At 44.9% G+C, this 22144-nt stretch overlaps 1 protein-coding gene across 1 annotated transcript in view; it reads right to left on the minus strand.

Moving 5' to 3' along the window:
• Nucleotides 1–22144, minus strand: part of LOC139551373 (receptor-type tyrosine-protein phosphatase mu-like) — a 565336-nt gene that overhangs the window by 350903 nt on the left and 192289 nt on the right. The window contains exons 4-6 of the mRNA XM_071362858.1: nucleotides 20381–20459; nucleotides 9910–10025; nucleotides 8298–8472 (exon numbers count right to left, since the gene is read on the minus strand). Of these exons, the coding sequence (XP_071218959.1) occupies nucleotides 8298–8472; nucleotides 9910–10025; nucleotides 20381–20459 (370 nt within the window). The remainder of the gene's footprint in view (nucleotides 1–8297; nucleotides 8473–9909; nucleotides 10026–20380; nucleotides 20460–22144) is intronic.

Raw genomic sequence — 22144 nt, forward strand, 5'->3', positions numbered from 1 at the left:
CAGTTCAGTTGTTAGTTACCGAACCCCTCCTTCATCATCATCATCATCGACTGACTGAGTCTGGCTGCCTACAGTTCAGTTGTTAGTTACCGAACCCCTCCTTCATCATCATCATCATCGACTGACTGAGTCTGGCTGCCTACAGTTCAGTTGTTCGTTACCGAACCCCTGCATTTCGTTTACTCCCTGTCAACATCCAGTGAGTCTTACATACAGTCTGAATCTGGGGAAGTGTCTCAAATGACACCCTGTGGGCCTAAGAGCCCTGGTCAGATTTAGTGCACTACATAGGGAAGAGGGTTCCATTTGGTATGTATTCTCAGTGTGTTGTTGACATGCAAGAGGTCCTCGTTACGTCTCTCTGACTCCTAATTGGTCCGGCAGCATGAAGAATTGATCCTCTCCTCATCTCTTCTCAGACAGGACAGTAGGGTATCCCAAATAGCACCCTTTCCACATCGTAGTGCACTACTTTTTCATCAGGGCCCATAGTGCCCTATTGGCTCTGGTCAAAAGTCGTGCATTATATAGGGAATAGGGTGCAATCTGGGACGAAACCCAGGGGTGAAGACAGGGAGGGGAGGGAGGGGAGAGGACAGGGAGAAATTATGAGCTTGACTGCTTTGATTTTCTCTGGCTCTTCTCATTAGTGGTGACACACCACACCGAGCGTTAGTCAGCTAGCACAAAGTCACGCTGTGAGGCGTGCTGGGACTCCAGGTAGTTCGAACCAGGGAGAGACACAAAGACAGCAAAGACTGGTGAGAGAGTAATTATCCCCCTTTGAAAATCTCCTGGCTGCACTACAGGAGAGCATACCATAGGGGGTCTGTGGACGAGACGTGTTGTGGGGTTGGATTCTCTGGAAGTAGGCCTGTAAGGGCAAAGCACTTCCACGTATGCATGCATGCGTATTAATCTAACAGAACATTGGCATGGGGATGCAGAAGTGATTATCCTAGATAATCAGCCCTTTAGTCTCCTCATGGCATAGTGAAGGAACGACAGAGGAAAATAATGAAGGCGAGAGAGAGAGAGCGAGAGAGAGAGCGAGAGAGAGCGAGAGAGAGAGAGAGAGAGAGAGAGAGAGAGAGAGAGCGAGAGAGAGAGAGAGAGAGAGAGAGAGAGAGAGAGAGAGAGAGAGAGAGAGAGAGAGAGAGAGACCTAAGTGGCATGTATCAGATGCTCAACATGCTCTGGTATAGAGCAGACCTAACCCACTCTATTAAATTAGTCAAAACAGGAACATTTTACATCTGTCTAGAAATTAATAAGGAGATGATCTCAACAGAGAAAAATGTCCTCCTGTGTGCTACCTATATCCCCCAATATAATCCCATGCTTTAATGATGACAACTTCTCCATCTTAGAGGGGGAGATAAACCATTTCCAGGCTCAGGGACATGTACTAGTCTGTGGCGACCTAAATGCCAGAACTGGACAAGAACCTGACTCATACGGTAGGTACACTTACAGCTCATCCCTTGACTGTAGTACTGTAGATGACTTTATCACTGACCTCAACCCAGAGTCTCTCAGAGCGTTCAGTCAGCCCACTGACACCCCTATCAGATCACAGCAAAATCACAGTCTACTTGAACAGAGCAATACTCAATCATGAGGCATCAAAGCCAAAGGAACTGAATAATATTAAGAAATGCTATAGATGGAAGGAAAGTAGTGTGGAAACCTACCAAAAAAACATTAAGCAACAACAAATTTCCTCCCTTTTAGACAACTTCCTGGACAAAACGTTTCACTGTAATAGTGAAGGACTAAACTTGGCAGTAGAAAACATAAACAGTATATTTAATCTCTCAGCTTCAAATCCAGAAATGTCAAGCAGACAACCTAAGAAAATGAACAACAATGACAAATGGTTTGATGAAGAATGCAAAAACCTAAGAAAGAAATTGAGAATTCTATCCAACCAGAAACATAGAGACCCAGAGAGTCTACGACTTCACTATGGTGAATCACTAAAACAATACAGAAATAAACTATGGAAAAAGAAGGAACAGCACGTCAGAAATCAGCTCAATGTAATTGAAGAATCCATAGACTATAACCACTTCTGGTAACATTGAAGAGATGAAGAGTTATCTATCCAAAATGGAGATGTATGGATAAACCACTTCTCCAATCTTTTTGCAAAAACACCCCAATTACTAGTGTGGGATATGCGTCATCAGCAACCTTGGGAAAATCCTCTGCATTATCATTAACAGCAGACTCATACATTTCCTCAGTGAAAACAATGTGCTGAGCAAATGTCAAATTGGCTTTTTACCAAATTACCGTACGACAGACCACATTTTCACCCTGCACACCCTAATTGACAAACAAACCAAAACAAAGGCAAAGTCTTCTCATGTTTGTTGATTTCAAAAAAGCGTTTGACTTAATTCGGCATGAGGGTCTGCTATACAAATTGATGGTGTTGGGGGGAAAAATATACCACATTATAAAATCCATTTACACAAACAACAAGTGTGAGGTTAAAAATGGCAAAAGACAAACACATTTCTTTCCACAGGGCCGTGGGGAGAGACAGGGATAGAATACGAGCCCCACCCTCTTTAACATGTATATCAACTAATTGGTGAGGGCACAAGAACAGTCTGCAGCACCCGGCCTCACCCTACTAGAATCTGAAGTCAAATGTCTACTGTTTGCTGATGATCTGGTGCTTCTGTCCCCAACCAAGGAGGACCTACAGCAGCACCTAGATCTTCTGCACAGATTCTGCCAGACCTGGGCCCTGCCAGACCTGGGCCCTGCCAGACGTGGGCCCTGCCAGACGTGGGCCCTGACAGACTTGGGCCCTGACAGACCCTGGGCCCTGACAGACCTGGGCCCTGACAGACCTGGGGCCCTGACAGACCTGGGGCCCTGACAGACCTGGGCCCTGACAGACCTGGGCCCTGACAGACCTGGGGCCCTGACAGACCTGGGCCCTGACAGACCTGGGGCCCTGACAGACCTGGGCCCTGACAGACCTGGGCCCTGACAGACCTGGGGCCCTGACAGACCTGGGGCCCTGACAGACCTGGGCCATGACAGACCTTGGGGCCCTGACAGACCTGGGCCCTGACAGACCTGGGCCCTGACAGACCTGGGCCCTGACAGACCTGGAGCCCTGACAGACCTGGAGCCCTGACAGACCTGGGCCCTGACAGACCTGGGCCCTGACAGTAAATCTCAGACAAAAAATGCATTCGTAAAGTATTCAGATCCCTTGACTTATTCAAAAATGTTCCCCTCATCAATCTACACACGATACCCCATAATGGCAATGCAAAAACAGGTTTTTAGTATTCAGCTCCAGAGCATTGGCATGGGTCTCCTGTACTCAGTATTGTGTTGAAGCAGCTTTGGCAGTGATTACAGCCTCAAGTCTTCTTGGGTATGACGCTACAAGCTTGACACACCTGTATTTGGGGAGTTTCTCCCATCCAGCTCTGTCAGGTTGGATGGGGAGCATCGCTGCACAGCTATTTTCAGGTCTCTCCAGAAATGTTCGATCAAGTTCAAGTCCGGGCTCTGGCTGGACCACTCAAGGACATTCATAGACTTGTCCCGAAGCCACTCCTGCTTTGTCTTGGCTATGTGCTTAGGGTCGTCATTCTGTTGGAAGGTGAACCTTCGCCCCAGTCTGAGGTCCTGAGTGCTCTGAGTGCTTATTTCCTTATCATTCTTAAATGGAAGAAGGTATTTCCGTTTTTAATTTGTAATAACTTAGCAACATTTTTTTTTTTTTACTGTTTTCGCTTTGTCATTATGGGTTATTGTGATGTCATTATGGGTTATTGTGATGTCATTATGGGTTATTGTGATGTCATTATGGGGTATTGTGATGTCATTATGGGTTATTGTGTGTAGATTGATGAGCAACATTCTTTTATTTAATCCATTTTAGAATAAGGCTGTAACGTAACATGTGGAAAAAGTCAAGGGGTCTGAATACTTTCTGAATGCTCTACATGGAGGGGGTTATGTCCCATGATGGACATATAGTCCACATGGTTTATGTTCCATGATGGACATATAGTCTACATGGTTTATGTTCCATGATGGACATATAGTCTACATGGTTTATGTTCCATGATGTACATATAGTCCACATGGTTTATGTTCCATGATGGACATATAGTCTACATGGTTTATGTTCCATGATGGACATATAGTCTACATGGTTTATGTCCCATGATGGACATATAGTCTACATGGTTTATGTTCCATGATGGACATATAGTCTACATGGTTTATGTTCCATGATGGACATATAGTCTACATGGTTTATGTCCCATGATGGACATATAGTCTACATGGTTTATGTTCCATGATGGACATATAGTCTACATGGTTTATGTTCCATGATGGACATATAGTCTACATGGTTTATGTCCCATGATGGACATATAGTCTACATGGTTTATGTTCCATGATGGACATATAGTCTACATGGTTTATGTGCCATGATGGACATATAGTCCACATGGTTTATGTTCCATGATGGACATATAGTCTACATGGTTTATGTCCCATGATGGACATATAGTCTACATGGAGGGGGTTTACATACAGCTAAGATAATAACAGGAGATGGATAAAATAATGTAATAGCTTATGTAGATAAAAAGGGGACGTCTGCTCTCTGCTTTGCTGCTGCCAAACTTTATCTTTTAATAAAGCTTTGGTGATTAAGATTTATTTCAAAGCGGTCTCACGAGCCAAAGCCTTTATCGATAGTCTAGACTACTTGGCGAATGCAATGTGCCGGACCAAAAACACAGCCTTCATTGAGAGGAGGGGAGGCTGTGCTTGGTTTGTAATCAAATGAAACAAAATGGGGGGAAAAAAAAAAAATTACGTTTCAAAAAACAAGGTTCACGGGCACAAAAAGCACATCTCTCTTGTTCCATGTGCATTATGGGTACTGTGCATCAGGGCTGGATAGGCTGTGCTTCCTTTGTCAAAATCCATGCCATAACCAACCACGTTACCTGTCACGACTTCCGACTTCATACCGGTGTCCTGCGCCTGACTCCGCCTTATTCCATTCACCTTGACATTACCGCTAAAACCAGATTTTGGTTGGTCTTAAATATTCCCACCAGTGCATACTGAAATTGGCACTTTGGCGCACCTCAGATATTCCCACCTCTCCCACCTCAGATATTCCCACCCCCCCCCCACCTCAGATATTCCCACCCCTCCCACCTCAGATATTCCCACCTCAGATATTCCCACCTCAGATATTCCCACCCCTCCCACCTCAGATATTCCCACCTCAGATATTCCCACCTCAGATATTCCCACCCCTCCCACCTCAGATATTCCCACCTCAGATATTCCCACCTCAGATATTCCCACCCTTCCCACCTCAGATATTCCCACCTCAGATATTCCCACCCCTCCCACCTCAGATATTCCCACCTCTCCCACCTCAGATATCCCCCCCCCCCACCTCAGATATTCCCACCCCTCCCACCTCAGATATTCCCACCTCAGATATTCCCACCTCAGATATCCCCCCCCCCCACACCTCAGATATTCCCACCTCTCCCACCTCAGATATTCCCACCCCTCCCACCTCAGATATTCCCACCTCAGATATTCCCACCTCAGATATCCCCCCCCCCACACCTCAGATATTCCCACCTCTCCCACCTCAGATATTCCCACCCCTCCCACCTCAGATATTCCCACCTCAGATATTCCCACCTCAGATATTCCCACCCCTCCCACCTCAGATATTCCCACCTCAGATATCCCCCCCCCCCCACCTCAGATATTCCCACCTCTCCCACCTCAGATATTCCCACCCCTCCCAACTCAGATATTCCCACCCCTCCCAACTCAGATATCCCCCCCCCCCACCTCAGATATTCCCACCTCTCCCACCTCAGATATTCCCACCTCTCCCACCTCAGATATTTCCACCCCTCCCACCTCAGATATTCCCACCCCTCCCACCTCAGATATTCCCACCTCAGATATTCCCACCTCAGATATTCCCACCTCTCCCACCTCAGATATTCCCACCTCTCCCACCTCAGATATTCCCACCTCTCCCACCTCAGATATTCCCACCCCTCCCACCTCAGATATTCCCACCTCAGATATTCCCACCTCAGATATTCCCACCTCTCCCACCTCAGATATTCCCACCTCAGATATTCCCACCTCTCCCACCTCAGATATTCCCACCTCTCCCACCTCAGATATTCCCACCTCTCCCACCTCAGATATTCCCACCTCAGATATTCCCACCCCTCCCACCTCAGATATTCCCACCCCTCCCACCTCAGATATTCCCACCTCAGATATTCCCACCTCAGATATTCCCACCTCTCCCACCTCAGATATTCCCACCTCTCCCACCTCAGATATTCCCACCTCTCCCACCTCAGATATTCCCACCTCTCCCACCTCAGATATTCCCCCACCCCCCACCTCAGATATTCCCACCTCTCCCACCTCAGATATCCCCCCCCCCCCACCTCAGATATTCCCACCCCCCCCCACCTCAGATATTCCCACCTCAGATATTCCCACCTCAGATATTCCCACCTCAGATATTCCACCTCTCCCACCTCAGATATTCCCACCTCTCCCACCTCAGATATTCCCACCTCAGATATTCCCACCTCAGATATTCCACCTCTCCCACCTCAGATATTCCCACCTCTCCCACCTCAGATATTCCCACCTCAGATATTCCCACCTCAGATATTGCCATCCCCCCCACCTCAGATATTCCCACCCCCCCCACCTCAGATATTCCCACCCCTCCCACATCAGATATTCCCACCCCTCCCACCTCAGATATTCCCACCCCTCCCACTTCAGCGCAAGTGTCCTCCTGTGGTAATTTACCAATCCTGGCACTAGGGTTTGAAAATAGAAGAGTGCCATCTTTAACAGGTCGAAAATGCAAACGAGTTTGCACTTGACAATTGTGCTGGCTTTAACGCCAACCGAAAATAGAGGCTGAGACCGTTATACAATGACTGACAGCCCTCGATCCGGACACGCTGGATTAAATCTATCCATCAACACAAAGTTGCCTGACAAAACAAAACAAAATGGCTAGTAAATTCAATAGAAATTGCAGGCAGGCAGGCAGAGGAGAACATTGAAGTGAAGAAATATAGCCGGCCATCAGCTGACTAGGGCTGAAGGAGACAGAAAGGAGCGCTGGATTTAGTTTCACACTCAGTCCATAAATTCATATCAGACTGCAGGAAGCTGAGAGTGGAGGGTGTTATGGGAGAGGTTACAGGATGTGTGTGTGTGTGTGTGTGTGTGTGTGTGTGTGTGTGTGTGTGTGTGTGTGTGTGTGTGTGTGTGTGTGTGTGTGTGTGTGTGTGTGTGTGTGTGTGTGTGTGTGTGTGTGTGTGTGTGTGGTGTGTGTGTGTGTGTGTGTGTGTGTGTGTGTGTGTGTGATATGGTTGAGGTTACAGTTAAACCGCTCTACGCTGACTCCCTTTGTACACTTTTAGGGTGGAATGGGTCTGTCTCCTTTAGGATGGAATGGGTCTGTCTCCTTTAGGGTGGGTCTACCTCCTTTAGGATGGAATGGGTCTGTCTCCTTTAAGGTGGGTCTACCTCCTTTAGGATGGAATGGGTCTGGCTCCTTTAAGGTGGAATGGGTCTATCTCCTTTAGGGTGGAATGGGTATGTCTCCTTTAAGGTGGAATGGGTCTGTCTCCTTTAGGGTGGAATGGGTCTATCTCCTTTAGGGTGGAATGGGTCTATCTCCTTTAAGGTGGAATGGGTCTGTGTCCTTTAAGGTGGAATGGGTCTGTCTCCTTTAAGGTGGAATGGGTCTGTCTCCTTTAAGGTGGAATGGTTCTGTCTCCTTTAAGGTGGAATGGGTCTGTCTCCTTTAAGGTGGAATGGTTCTGTCTCCTTTAAGGTGGAATGGTTCTGTCTCCTTTAAGGTGGAATGGGTCTATCTCCTTTAAGGTGGAATGGGTCTATCTCCTTTAAGGTGGAATGGGTCTTTCTCCTTTAAGGTGGAATGGGTCTCTCTCCTTTAAGGTGGAATGGGTCTGTCTGCTCCACTGGGACAATAGCAGGACTTTATAGAGAATCCCATTCCAGTCCACTTCTGAATCATTTCATGGTTGTGTTATTGTGTGTTTATTCATGGTCATGCAGAGGGTTCTGGGAATGTTGGGGCTGTTAGAGTTATTCTATAGTAGTTCCATTTTACGATCCACCACAAAGCACTTGAAAGTAATTTAAAAGGTTTTGGAGGAGAGTAGACCGAGGTCTACAGTACTTACGTTTTATGGTGAGTTCTCCGTAGTTGGATACCCCGACCCCGTTGTCAGAATGGACAATACATCGGTAGCGTCCAGAATCTCCCTTCGTGGTGTTTTCCACGTCGAAGGTCCCGATGAAGCGCCGGTTGTTCCACGGCTTAGTGGACTTCATAGGGGCCTCGCGTCCACCAATACCCTGTTAGAACACAGTCAGGGGTTAGAGGTCAAGACGGCGGGGGGGGGGAACAGCAAAAAACAGCAAAAAACAGCTTTCATTAATTAGATTGACCTTGAGCGTGTCAGTATGTGTAGGGACAAAAGTGTGTGTGTGTGTGTTGGTTCTGTACTCACATGAGTGTGTGTGTATATGTGTGTCGTCACCCCCCCCCCCCCCCCCCAGCTGTCACCCCTATACAGCACCACCGCAGGCAGATGGGGGACATTTGTTCATTATAAATATTTCTTAATTAGTATCATCAGGGGACTTGAGGTAATGTTTGTGTTACTGCTCTTCTGCTAACGAGGAGCTGTTTGTTATAGTAATGGAATACCTGGCGACTAGACCTCTACCACCCCTGCTGACAGACACACACACACACACACACACACACACACACACACACACACACACACACACACACACACACACACACACACACACACACACACACACACACACACACACACACACACTGTCCCTCTGCGTTCTGTTGACAGTACAGTGGTTAGGGGTCAGGGGTCAGGATAAGGTGTTGTTGTTACCTGTAACCAGAGGTTGAAGTTGTCCCTCTGTCGTCCGTTGACAGTACAGTGGTTAGGGGTCAGGGGTCAGGATAAGGGGTTGTTGTTACCTGTAACCAGAGGTTGAAGTTGTCCCTCTGTCGTCCGTTGACAGTACAGTGGATTGTTAGGTTTAGGGGTCAGGGGTCAGGATAAGGGGTTGTTGTTACCTGTAACCAGAGGTTGAAGTTGCCCCTCTGTCATCCGTTGACAGTACAGTGGATTGTTAGGTTTAGGGGTCAGGGATCAGGATAAGGTGTTGTTGTTACCTGTAACCAGAGGTTGAAGTTGTCCCTCTGTCGTCCGTTGACAGTACAGTGGTTAGGGGTCAGGGGTCAGGATAAGGGGTTGCAGTTACCTGTAACCAGAGGTTGAAGTTGTCCCTCTGTCGTCCGTTGACAGTACAGTGGATTGTTAGGTTTAGGGGTCAGGGGTCAGGATAAGGGGTTGTTGTTACCTGTAACCAGAGGTTGAAGTTGTCCCTCTGTCGTCCGTTGACAGTACAGTGGATTGTTAGGTTTAGGGGTCAGGGGTCAGGATAAGGTGTTGCAGTTACCTGTAACCAGAGGTTGAAGTTGTCCCTCTGTCGTCCGTTGACAGTACAGTGGATTGTTAGGTTTAGGGGTCAGGGGTCAGGATAAGGGGTTGTTGTTACCTGTAACCAGAGGTTGAAGTTGTCCCTCTGTCGTCCGTTGACAGTACAGTGGATTGTTAGGTTTAGGGGTCAGGGGTCAGGATAAGGGGTTGTTGTTACCTGTAACCAGAGGTTGAAGTTGTCCCTCTGTCGTCCGTTGACAGTACAGTGGATTGTTAGGTTTAGGGGTCAGGGGTCAGGATAAGGGGTTGTTGTTACCTGTAACCAGAGGTTGAAGTTGTCCCTCTGTCGTCCGTTGACAGTACAGTGGAAAGCGGCCGTCTGTCCAGCATTGACCTCTACTCCCTTTATGGTCAGGAAGTGAGGGGTGTTCACTATAAGTACACAAACAAACAAACACATATATATATGAATATACAGTAATATATGTATACAGTTGAAGTCGGAAGTTTACATACACCTTAGCCAAATACATTTAGAGCAGGTTTTCATCAAGGATCTCTCTGTACTTCGCTCCGTTCATCTTTCCCTCGATACTGACTAGTCTCCAAGTCCTTGTCGCTAAAAAACATCCCCACAGCATGATACTGCCACCACTATGCTTCACCGTAGGGATGATACCAGGTTTCCTCCAGACGTGACGCTTGGCATTCAGGCCAAAGAGTTCAACATTGGTTTCATCAGACCAGAGAATCTTGTTTCTCATAGTCTGAGAGTCCTTTAGGTGCCTTTTGGCAAACTCCAAGCGGGCTGTCATGTTCCTTTTGCTGAGGAGTGACTTCCGTCTGGCCACTCTACCATAAAGGCCTGATTGGTGGAGTGCTGCAGAGATGGTTGTCCTTCTGGAACGTTCTCCCATCTCAACAGAGGCACTCTTGAGCTCTGTCAGTGTGACCATCGGGTTCTTGGTCACCTCCCTGACGAAGGCCCTTCTCCCCTGATTGCTCAGTTTGTCCGGGCAGCCAGCTCTAGGAAGAGTCTTGAATGTTCCAAACTTCTTCCATTTAAGAATGATGAAGGCCACTGTGTTCTTGGGGACCTTCAATGCTACAGAAATGTTTTGGTACCCTTCCCCAGATCTGTGCCTCGACACAATCCTGTCTCGGAGCTCTACGGACAAATTCTTTCGACCTCATGGCTTAGTTTTTGCTCTGACGTGCACTGTGGGACTTTATATAGACAGGTGTGTGCCTTTCCAAATCATGTCCAATCAATTGAATTTACCACAGATGGACTCCAATCAAGTTGTAGAAACATCTCAAAGATGATCATTGTTTTTGCTTTGTCATTATGGGATATTGTGTGTATATCGAAAATATTTTATCAATTTTAGAAGAAGGCTGTACGGTATGGAAATGTGGTCTGAATACTTTCTGAATGCACTGTATATATTAGGATCAATGTTAGAGACTTGAAACAGTGTTGATCGAATAGGGTATACCCTGCATAGACTTAATTTGAGTACAGTACTCCTCGGTTTCTCAGTGGGAACCCCCTTCACAGACTTAATGTGAGTACAGTACTCCTCAGTTTCCCAGTGGGAACCCCCTTCATAGACCTAATGTGAGTACAGTACTCCTCGGTTTCTCAATGGGAACCCCCTTCATAGACCTAATGTGAGTACAGTACTCCTCGGTTTCTCAGTGGGAACCCCCTTCATAGACCTAATGTGAGTACAGTACTCCTCGGTTTCTCAGTGGGAACCCCCTTCACAGACTTAATGTGAGTACAGTACTCCTCAGTTTCCCAGTGGGAACCCCCTTCATAGACCTAATGTGAGTACAGTACTCCTCGGTTTCTCAATGGGAACCCCCTTCATAGACCTAATGTGAGTACAGTACTCCTCGGTTTCTCAGTGGGAACCCCCTTCATAGACTTAATGTGAGTACAGTACTCCTCAGTTTCTCAGTGGGAACCCCCTTCATAGACCTAATGTGAGTACAGTACTCCTCAGTTTCTCAGTGGAATCCCCTTCATAGACCTAATGTGAGTACAGTACTCCTCAGTTTCCCAGTGGGAACCCCCTTCATAGACCTAATGTGAGTACAGTACTCCTCGGTTTCTCAATGGGAACCCCCTTCATAGACCTAATGTGAGTACAGTACTCCTCGGTTTCTCAGTGGGAACCCCCTTCATAGACCTAATGTGAGTACAGTACTCCTCAGTTTCTCAGTGGGAACCCCCTTCACAGACTTAATGTGAGTACAGTACTCCTCGGTTTCTCAGTGGGAACCCCCTTCATAGACCTAATGTGAGTACAGTACTCCTCGGTTTCCCAGTGGGAACCCCCTTCATAGACTTAATGTGAGTACAGTACTCCTCAGTTTCTCAGTGGGAACCCCCTTCATAGACTTAATGTGAGTACAGTACTCCTCAGTTTCTCAGTGGGAACCCCCTTCACAGACTTAATGTGAGTACAGTACTCCTCAGTTTCTCAGTGGGAACCCCCTTCACAGACTTAATGTGAGTACAGTACTCCTCGGTTTCTCAGTGGGAACCCCCTTCACAGACTTAATGTGAGTACAGTACTCCTCAGTTTCTCAGTGGGAACCCCCTTCACAGACTTAATATGAGTACAGTACTCCTCAGTTTCTCAGTGGGAACCCCCTTCACAGACTTAATATGAGTACAGTACTCCTCAGTTTCTCAGTGGGAACCCCCAGGCCGTCTAAATCATTGATTTTCATTGTTTTGTTGACGACAACCTTTTAGTAATAGCGTCTTACATTCTCTGGATATTATATATGTCATGCTGGGTTCATAGGAGTATGACCTTCATATAGGCCTACATAGGACTAACAACAGACTAGCAACAGACTAGCAACAGACACACAACATACTAGCAACAGACGAATAACAGACAAACAACAGACCGACAACCGACCAACAACGGACCAACAACAGACTAACAACGGACCAACAACAGACTAACTACGGACCAACAACAGACCAACAACAGACTAACAACAGACTAACTACAGACTGACAACAGACCGACAACCAACAAACAACAGACTAACAACATACCAAACAACCGACTAACAACATACAAACAACAGACAACCAACATACTAACTACAGACTAACTACATACTAACAACATACTAACTACAGACTAACTACATACTAACAACAGACTAACAACATACTAACAACAGACTAACAATAGACTAGCAACAGACTAACCACAGACTAACAACAGACTAACAACAGCCTAAACAACAGACTAACAATAGACTATCCACAGACTAACAACAGACTAACAATAGACTAACAACAGACTAACCACAGACTAACTACATACTAACCACAGACTAACCACAGACTAACAACAGACGAACTACAGCCTAACAACATATTAACTACAGACTAACTACAGACTAACAACAGACTAACAACAGACTAACTACAGACTAACAACAGACTAACAACAGCCTTTTTATGAATTAGGTTCAGAGTCTAAAACAGTACTTTCTGCTACTGAACCTGGATTTAAAATAAGAGAGATGAATGATCCAATCCAAGTAAATCACGAGACCAAATTTCATCTAAAGTATTATTATCACTGTACCCCCATTCTGTAATGAGGAAAAACCAGGCCAATTCAACATCTGACCTTGATTAGTTAGATAGAATTGCACCCAACTCTCCAAAGACCCTCACGAAGCTAATTGTATAATTTCCCTTTTCATCTTCCATCAAATGTGTTTCTACTAATAATACGTATATCATTCTATATGATATATTTTACTAGAAGACATAAGCTGTGTTCGAATACCCATACTAACATACTGTATACTACATACTTAATGAGTATATACAGTACTACATACTTTTTTACTATTAGTTCATTTTAGTATACTGTAAACAAAGGGTATCCTTCGGCCTGTCTACCGGAAGTTGATGCTGTTGCTATGCAACCTCTTGCTAGCTTGTTAGCATAACAAATGACTAGCTAGACATTTTACGAGTTCGGGTGTGTTCTTAAATTGAATCTGGAGTGCCAGAGTGCGCTCTGGACGTTCGTAAATTCAGAGCGTTGTCAGATTTGTCCGTTTGTAAATTCAGAGCGTTGTCAGATTTGTCCGTTTGTAAATTCAGAGCGTTGTCAGATTTGTCCGTTTGTAAATTCAGAGCGTTGTCAGATTTGTCCGTTTGTAAATTCAGAGCGTTGTCAGATTTGTCCGTTTGTAAAATCAGATTGTTTCGCTCTCGGAACATTCAGAGCGCACACTGGACGCTCTGACCCGAGGAGTAGGGTTAATTCGAGCGTTCTGACCTTACAATGGCAGTCAAGCACCCAAGGCTAGTTTGATGTGTTATTAACGTTAGGTAGCTAGCTAACATACTGGTACACACTGCTGTAATTATGTGCTATGTGGTTCGTAAAGGTTTGCGTAGCTAACAAATTGTCAGCCCAACATAAAGTGTAAGGTAACTTATTTGAAAAGCCATTACTTTATTACATTGCTCAACAATTTAAAAAAAACATTTGTCTTAATTAGTTAAAGCAATGAATTTGTATCCGCACTCGATGGACTTCAGGTGCATATTTTCTTCAAATCTGAAAACGATTTTGAAGCCACGGCCATTTTCTGAAGAATTGCATTATGGGCCCTAAAAGCACGGAAATAGTGTCCGCTGCTTGTATACTTTGTATATTGGCGAAAGGTAGTACGACATCTGAGGACTTTTGGCATACTAACTACAGTATATCCATACCATGACCAATAAGTATACTATATACTCAATTTACTTATGGCACAAATAGTACAGTTAGTGTGCTTAGTATGAGTATTTTGAACACAGCTCTAGTATCATTATTACCTGGTATTATAGACCTGTCAATCCTCCTCTCAATGCCAAACCAGACAAATATATTTTTCTCATCGTAGGCTAATGTCTTTTTTAAATGATGTGTTCTAAGAGAAGGCAAAGAAACCACACAGGCACTACAAATCACACCTCAGAGCCAGCCGATATTCCACACGGTCGTAATAAACAGAAGATGAATTGTCTCTGTTCCACTAGGACCTATATTCCGTAGTGTGCATCCTAAACGGCACCCTATTCCCTATGTAGTGCGCTATTTTTGGTCTCTGGTTAAAAGTAGTGCACTACATAGTGAATAGGGTAGCCATTTGGAACGCGGGCGTATGAGTATCACTCAGAGAAACCCGACCACCGCCCACTAAGCGGCGTATTGATCCGTTCACAATTCTACATTTAAATGAGCGTTTTCATTGATCAACTTCTGCTACATTTGTGTGCAGTGCAGAAACTAGTCCCTTACTATGGAAAACCATCTCGTTGACATTTATAGGAATTTAGCTACTTGATCCTGTGGTCACGAGATAATTTGATTGTGGTGTGTGTGTGTGTGTGTGTGTGTGTGTGTGTGTGTGTGTGTGTGTGTGTGTGTGTGTGTGTGTGTGTGTGTGTGTGTGTGTGTGTGTGTGTGTGTGTGTGTGTGTGTGTTTGGGCGCGTTTGTTTGGTCACCGAATAGTTTGCATATAACAATCTGATCTGTGCTCTGTGTGATTATATCATTGATTATTAAAGCTTGTAAGCTACCTGTGAATTAATTTATGGAGCACCATGGTGGTATTGATCGTAGCTGATGTCATGCAGATTGCTCTAGTGAGGAGTCTAACCTCAGCACATCCCTGGGATGAACTTAAAGAACATGAGACTCCCAGGCTGGTACTAAACAGAACATAACTCTCCCTCAACACCTAGAAACACATGTTCACTATCTGAGATACATGATTGATAACACACATACACAAGGCATTCGGAAATGATTCAGACCCCTTGTCTTTTTCCACATTTTGTTACGTTTCAGCCGTATTTCTAAAACAGATTAAATAAATGTTCCACCCCCTCATCAGTTAATTTTTTTTATTATACATTTGTAAAAAAAATCCTAAAAACCTGTTTTTGCTTTGTCATTATGGGGTATTGTGTGTATGTTGATGAGGGAAACAAATATATTGAATCCATTTTAGAATAAGTAATGTAATGTAAAAAAGAAAATGTGTAAAAAGTTAAATGGTCTGAATACTTTCCGAGTGTACTGTATGTTCAGTAAAAGTTTATATTCGATTGAGTTGTCAACATACACTACCGTTAAAGTTTGGGGTCACTTAGAAATGTCCTTGTTTTCTAAACATACATGAAATGAGTTGCAAAATGAATAGGAAATATAGTCAAGACGTTGACAAGGTTATAAATAATGATTTTTAATTGAAATAATAATTGAGTCCTTCAAACTTTGCTTTCGTCAAAGAATCCTCCATTTGCAGCAATTACAGTCTTGCAGATCTTTGTCATTCTAGTTGTTAATTTGTTGAGGTAATCTGAAGAGATTTCACCCCGTGCTTCCTGAAGCACCTCCCACAAGTTGGATTGGCTTGATGGGCACTTCTTACGTACCATACGGGTCAAGCTGCTCCCACAACAGCTCAATAGGGTTGACTGTGCTGGCCACTCCATTATAGACAGAATACCAGCTCTTCCCGAAATAGTTCTTGCATAGTTTGGAGTTATGCTTTGGGTCATTGTCCTGTTGTAAGAGGAAATTGGCCCCAATTAAGCACCGTCCACAGGGTATGGCATGGTGTTGCCAAAATGGAGTGATAGCCTTCCTTCTATAACATCCCTTTTACTCTGTACAAATCTCCCACTTTACCACCACCAAATCACCCCCAGACCATCACATTGCCTCCACCAAGCACTCCTCCAGCATATTTTCATTTTTTCTGCGTCTCACAAATGTTCTTCTTTGTGATCCGAACACCTCAAACTTAGATTCGTCTGTCCATAACACTTTTTTCCAATCTTCCTCTGTCCAGTGTCTGTGTTATTTTGCCCATCTTAATCTTTTATTTTTATTGGCCAGTCTGAGATATGGCTTTTTCTTTGCAACTCTGCCTAGAAAGACAGCATTACGGAGTCGCCTCTTCACTGTTGAAATGGTGTTTTGCAGTGTGCTATTTAATGAAGCTGCCAGTTGAGGACATGTGAGGCGTCTGTTTCTCAAACTAGACACTCTAATGTACTTGTCCTCTTGCTCAGTTGTGCACCGGGGCCTCCCACTCCTCTTTCTATTCTGGTTAGAGCCAGTTTGCGTTGTTCTGTGAAGGGAGTAGTACACATAGTTGTACGAGATCTTCAGTTTCTTGTCAATTTCTCGCATGGAATAGCCTTCATTTCTCAGAACAAGAACAGACTGTCCAGTTTCAGAAGAAAGTTATTTGTTTCTGGCCATTTTGAGCCTGTAATTGAACCGACAAATGCTGATGTTCCAGATACTCAACTAGTCTAAAGAAGGCCAGTTGTTTTGCTTCTTTAATCAGAACAACAGTTTTCAGCTGTGCTAACATAATTGCAGAAGGGTTTTCTAATGATCAATTAGACTTTTAAAATTATAAACTTGGAATAGCTAACACAATGTGACATTGGAACACAAGAGTGATGGTTGCTGATAATGGGCCTCTGTACACATGTGTAGATATTCCATAAAAAATCAGCCGTTTCCAGCTACAATAGTCCTTTACAACATTAACAATGTCTACACTGTATTTCTGATCAATTTGATGTTACATTAATGGACAAAAAAATTGCTTTTCTTTCAAAAACAATGACATTTCTAAGTTGCCCCAAACTTTTGAACGGTAGTGTACGTGAATTGAGTTGTCAACAAAACGTGAATTCAACTTGAAATAAACCAAACCTTGAAATCCTATGGTTGATTTGTGGTTGAGATTTAGATTAAAATTAGACAAAAACTATCTATGGTTATACTATACTATCTATAATATCTATCTCTTCCTATCTACCTCTTCCTATACACACACAACCTAATAAAAAAATCCCTAGGAAAGCGACATGTCTGCATGTGGTTAAATGTTCTTTACTGTAGCTCAACCAATGCAGGACTTGGGAATCTTATTCGGACTGAGTAGCATAGCTTAGTGGGGCTGGCAGGTAGCCTAGTGGTTAGAGTGGAGAGGCGGCAGGTAGCCTAGTGGTTAGAGTGGAGAGGCGGCAGGTAGCCTAGTGGTTAGAGTGGAGAGGCGGCAGGTAGCCTAGTGGTTAGAGTGGAGAGGCGGCAGGTAGCCTAGTGGTTAGAGTGGAGAGGCGGCAGGTAGCCTAGTGGTTAGAGTGGAGAGGCGGCAGGTAGCCTAGTGGTTAGAGTGGAGAGGCGGCAGGTAGCCTAGTGGTTAGAGTGGAGAGGCGGCAGGTAGCCTAGTGGTTAGAGTGGAGAGGCGGCAGGTAGCCTAGTGGTTAGAGTGGAGAGGCGGCAGGTAGCCTAGTGGTTAGAGTGTTGGACTAGTAACAGGAAGGTTAGAAGATCGAATCTCTGAGCTGACAAGGTAAAAATCTGTCGTTCTGAACCTGAACAAGGCAGTTAACCCACTGTTCCAAGGCCGTCATTGTAAATAAGAACATGTTCTTAATTGACTTGAGTATTTAAAAAAAGGTAAAATAAAATACAAATAAAAAGTGCTCACACTTCAATCTGAGAGACAATAGGATTTAAATAGATATATATATATATATATTTAACCTTGACTTAACTAAGCAAGTCAGTTAAAAACAGATTCTTATTTACAATAACAGCCTAGGAACAGTGGGTTAACTGCCTTGTTCAGTGGCAGAACAACAGATGTTTACCTTGTCAGCTCAGAGATTCAATCCAGCAACCTTTTGGTCCAATGCTCTAACCACTAGGCTACCTGCTGAGGCTGTGGCTGGCCAACACACTTATGGAAAGAGAGGATAGATAGGACAGAGGTTTTGGCTGGTCAACACTCTTATGGAAAGAGACAAAAGAGTCTCCCGACCCCTCCTGTCTCAGCCTCAATTATTTATGCTGCAGTAGTTTATGTGTCGGGGGGCTAGGGTCAGTCTGTTATATCTGGAGTATTTATCCTGTCTTATCCGATGTCCTGTGTGAATTTAAGTACGCTCTCTCTAATTCTCTCTCTTTTTCTCTTTCTCTTTCTTTCTTTCTCTCGGAGGACCTGAGCCCTAGGACCATGCCTCAGGACTACTTGGCCTGATGACTCCTTGCTGTCCCCAGTCCTCCACCTGGCCGTGCTGCTGCTCCAGTTTCAACTGTTCTGCCTGCGGCTATGGAACCCTGACCTGTTCACCTGACGTGCTACCTTGTCCCAGACCTGCTGTTTTCAACTCTCTACAGACAGCAGGAGCGGTAGAGATACTCTGAATGATCGTCTATGAAAAGCCAACCGACATTTACTCCTGAGGTGCTGACCTGTTGCACCCTCGACAACCACTGTGATTATTATTATTTGACCCTGCTGGTCATTTATGATCATTTGAACATCTTGGCCATGTTCTGTTATAATCTCCACCCGGCACAGCCAGAAGAGGACTGGCCACCCCTCATAGCCTGGTTCCTCTCTACGATTCTTCCCAGGTTCCGGCCTTTCTAGGGAGTTTTTCCTAGCCACCGTGCTTCTACACCTGCATTGCTTGCTGTTTGGGGTTTTAGGCTGGGTTTCTGTACAGCACTTTGTGACATCAGCTGATGTAAGAAAGGCTTTATAAATATATTTGATTGAAATGTGATTTAATACATGGAAGATTCAAAATAAGGCCATACGCAGCATATGGTGCCATTTGTTTCCATCCCTCTCTCTCTCTCTCCTTGATTTTATTGCTCCCTCTCTCGCTCTGTCTCTCTGTCTCTCACTCTCCTTCATTCTCTCATTCCCTCTCTATCTCTCACTCTCTCCTCCATTCTCTCATTATCTCTCAGTTTCTCTCTCTCTTTCATTCTCTCATTCCCTCGCTCTCTCACTCTCTCCTCCATTATCTCATTCCCTCTATCTCTCACTCTCCCCTCCATTATGTCAGTACCTCTCAGTTTCTCTCTCTCTCTCTCTCCTCCATTTACTCGTTCCAGTTCTGTCTCTCTAGGGAGGGAGGGCGAGAGAGCGAGAGAGAGAGAGCGCTAGAGAGGGAAGGAGAGAGGGAGGGAGAGAGAGAGAGAGAGAGAGGAAGAAGAAGGGAGAGAGGGAAGTAGCGAGGGAGGGAGGTAGGGAGGGAGTGTTTTATAGCCATTGTCTGGTGCTATGAGAATGATTGTTGTTGTGTTTCCTAACACCTTGAGAAAGATACAGTGTGTCTGTGATATATTGAAATATATAGTGTCTCTGTGCTATATTGAACGATGTAGTGTGTGTGTACTATATTGACAGATATAGTGTCTCTGTGATATATTGAAAGATACAGTGTGTCTGTGATATATTGAAAGATACAGTGTGTCTGTGATATATTGACAGATATAGTGTCTCTGTGATATATTGACAGATATAGTGTCTCTGTGATATATTGATAGATATAGTGTCTCTGTGATATATTGACAGATATAGTGTCTCTGTGATATATTGACAGATATAGTGTCTCTGTGATATATTGACAGATATAGTGTCTCTGTGCTATATTGACAGATATAGTGTCTCTGTGATATATTGACAGATATAGTGTCTCTGTGATATATTGACAGATATAGTGTCTCTGTGATATATTGACAGATATAGTGTCTCTGTGCTATATTGATATCTGGAGGTGTCAGGAAAAGAACAAGGAGGATAGTTTGATGATGTATTTTATGCAGACAGAGAGGTGTGTGTGTGTGCGTGTGTGTGTGCTAACGTGTGTGTGTTGTGGTGTGTGTGAGGGAGGGAGACTTACTGCACTGGTGGCCCTGCAGCACCACATCTTTGATGGCCAGGAGGCCGCGGTGGCCGGAGGTCACCACTTCAAACACCATCTGAGGAGAGAGGTGACACATCGATAATAACACTGACAAATGTGCACACGTCTTCCAAATGTCACTCACCCTCCCCTCCACCTACCCAGTCCCTCCCTCCCCTCCAACTCCCCAGTCCTCCCCTCCCCTCCACCTCCCCAGTCCTCCCCTCCACCTCCCCAGTCCTCCCCTCCACCTCCCCAGTCCTCCCTTCCACCTCCCCAGTTCTCCCCTCTACCCCCCCATTCCTCCCCTCCACCACCCCAGTCCTCCCCTCCACCTCCCCAGTCCTCCCTTCCACCTCCCCAGTCCTCCCCTCCACCTCCCCAGTCCTCCCCTCCACCCCCCCAGTCCTCCCCTCCACCTCCCCTCCACCTCCCCAGTCCTCCCTTCCACCCCCCCAGTCCTCCCCTCCACCTCCCCAGTCCTCCCCTCCACCCCCCCCAGTCCTCCCCTCCACCTCCCCAGTCCTCCCCTCTCCTCCACCTCCCCAGTCCTCCCCTCCACCTCCCCAGTTCTCCCCTCAACCTCCCCAGTCCTCCCCTCCACCTTCCCATTCCTTCCCTCCCCTTTAACCTCCCCAGTCCTCCCCTCTCCTCCACCCCCAGTCCTCCCCTCCACCTCCCCTCCACCTCCCCAGTCCTCCCTTCCACCCCCCCAGTCCTCCCCTCCACCTCCCCAGTCCTCCCCTCCACCCCCCCCCAGTTCTCCACCCCCCCCCAGTCCTCCCCTCCACCTTCCCATTCCTTCCCTCCCCTTTAACCTCCCCAGTCCTCCCCTCCACACCCCCAGTCCTCCCCTCCACCTTCCCAGTCCTGTTAGAATAGTAAGGGTTACTACAGAATGATAGAATAGTAAGGGTTACTACAGAATGATAGAATAATAAGGGTTCCTACAGAGTGTTAGAATACAGAATGTTAGAATACTAAGGGTTACTACAGAATGTTAGAATACAGAATGTTAGAATACTAAGGGTTACTACAGAATGTTAGAATACAGAATGATAGAATACTAAGTGTTACTACAGAATGTTAGAATACAGAATGTTAGAATACAGAATGATAGAATACTAAGGGTTACTACAGAATGTTAGAATACAGAATGATAGAATACTAAGTGTTACTACAGAATGTTAGAATACAGAATGTTAGAATACAGAATGTTAGAATACTAAGGGTTACTACAGAATGTTAGAATACAGAATGTTAGAATACAGAATGTTAGAATACAGAATGTTAGAATACAGAATGTTAGAATACAGAATGTTAGAATACTAAGGGTTACTACAGAATGTTAGAATACAGAATGTTAGAATACAGAATGTTAGAATACAGAATGTTAGAATACAGAATGTTAGAATACTAAGGGTTACTACAGAATGTTAGAATACAGAATGTTAGAATACAGAATGATAGAATACTAAGGGTTACTACAGAATGATAGAATACTAAGGGTTACTACAGAATGATAGAATACTAAGGGTTCCTACAGAGTGTTAGAATACAGAATGTTAGAATACTAAGGGTTACTACAGAATGTTAGAATACAGAATGATAGAATACTAAGTGTTACTACAGAATGTTAGAATACAGAATGATAGAATACAGAATGATAGAATACTAAGGGTTACTACAGAGTGTTAGAATACAGAATGATAGAATACTAAGGGTTACTACAGAATGTTAGAATACAGAATGATAGAATAC

This window comes from Salvelinus alpinus, chromosome 23 (assembly GCF_045679555.1).
Source record: "Salvelinus alpinus chromosome 23, SLU_Salpinus.1, whole genome shotgun sequence".
In the NCBI taxonomy this organism is placed as follows: domain Eukaryota; kingdom Metazoa; phylum Chordata; class Actinopteri; order Salmoniformes; family Salmonidae; genus Salvelinus; species Salvelinus alpinus.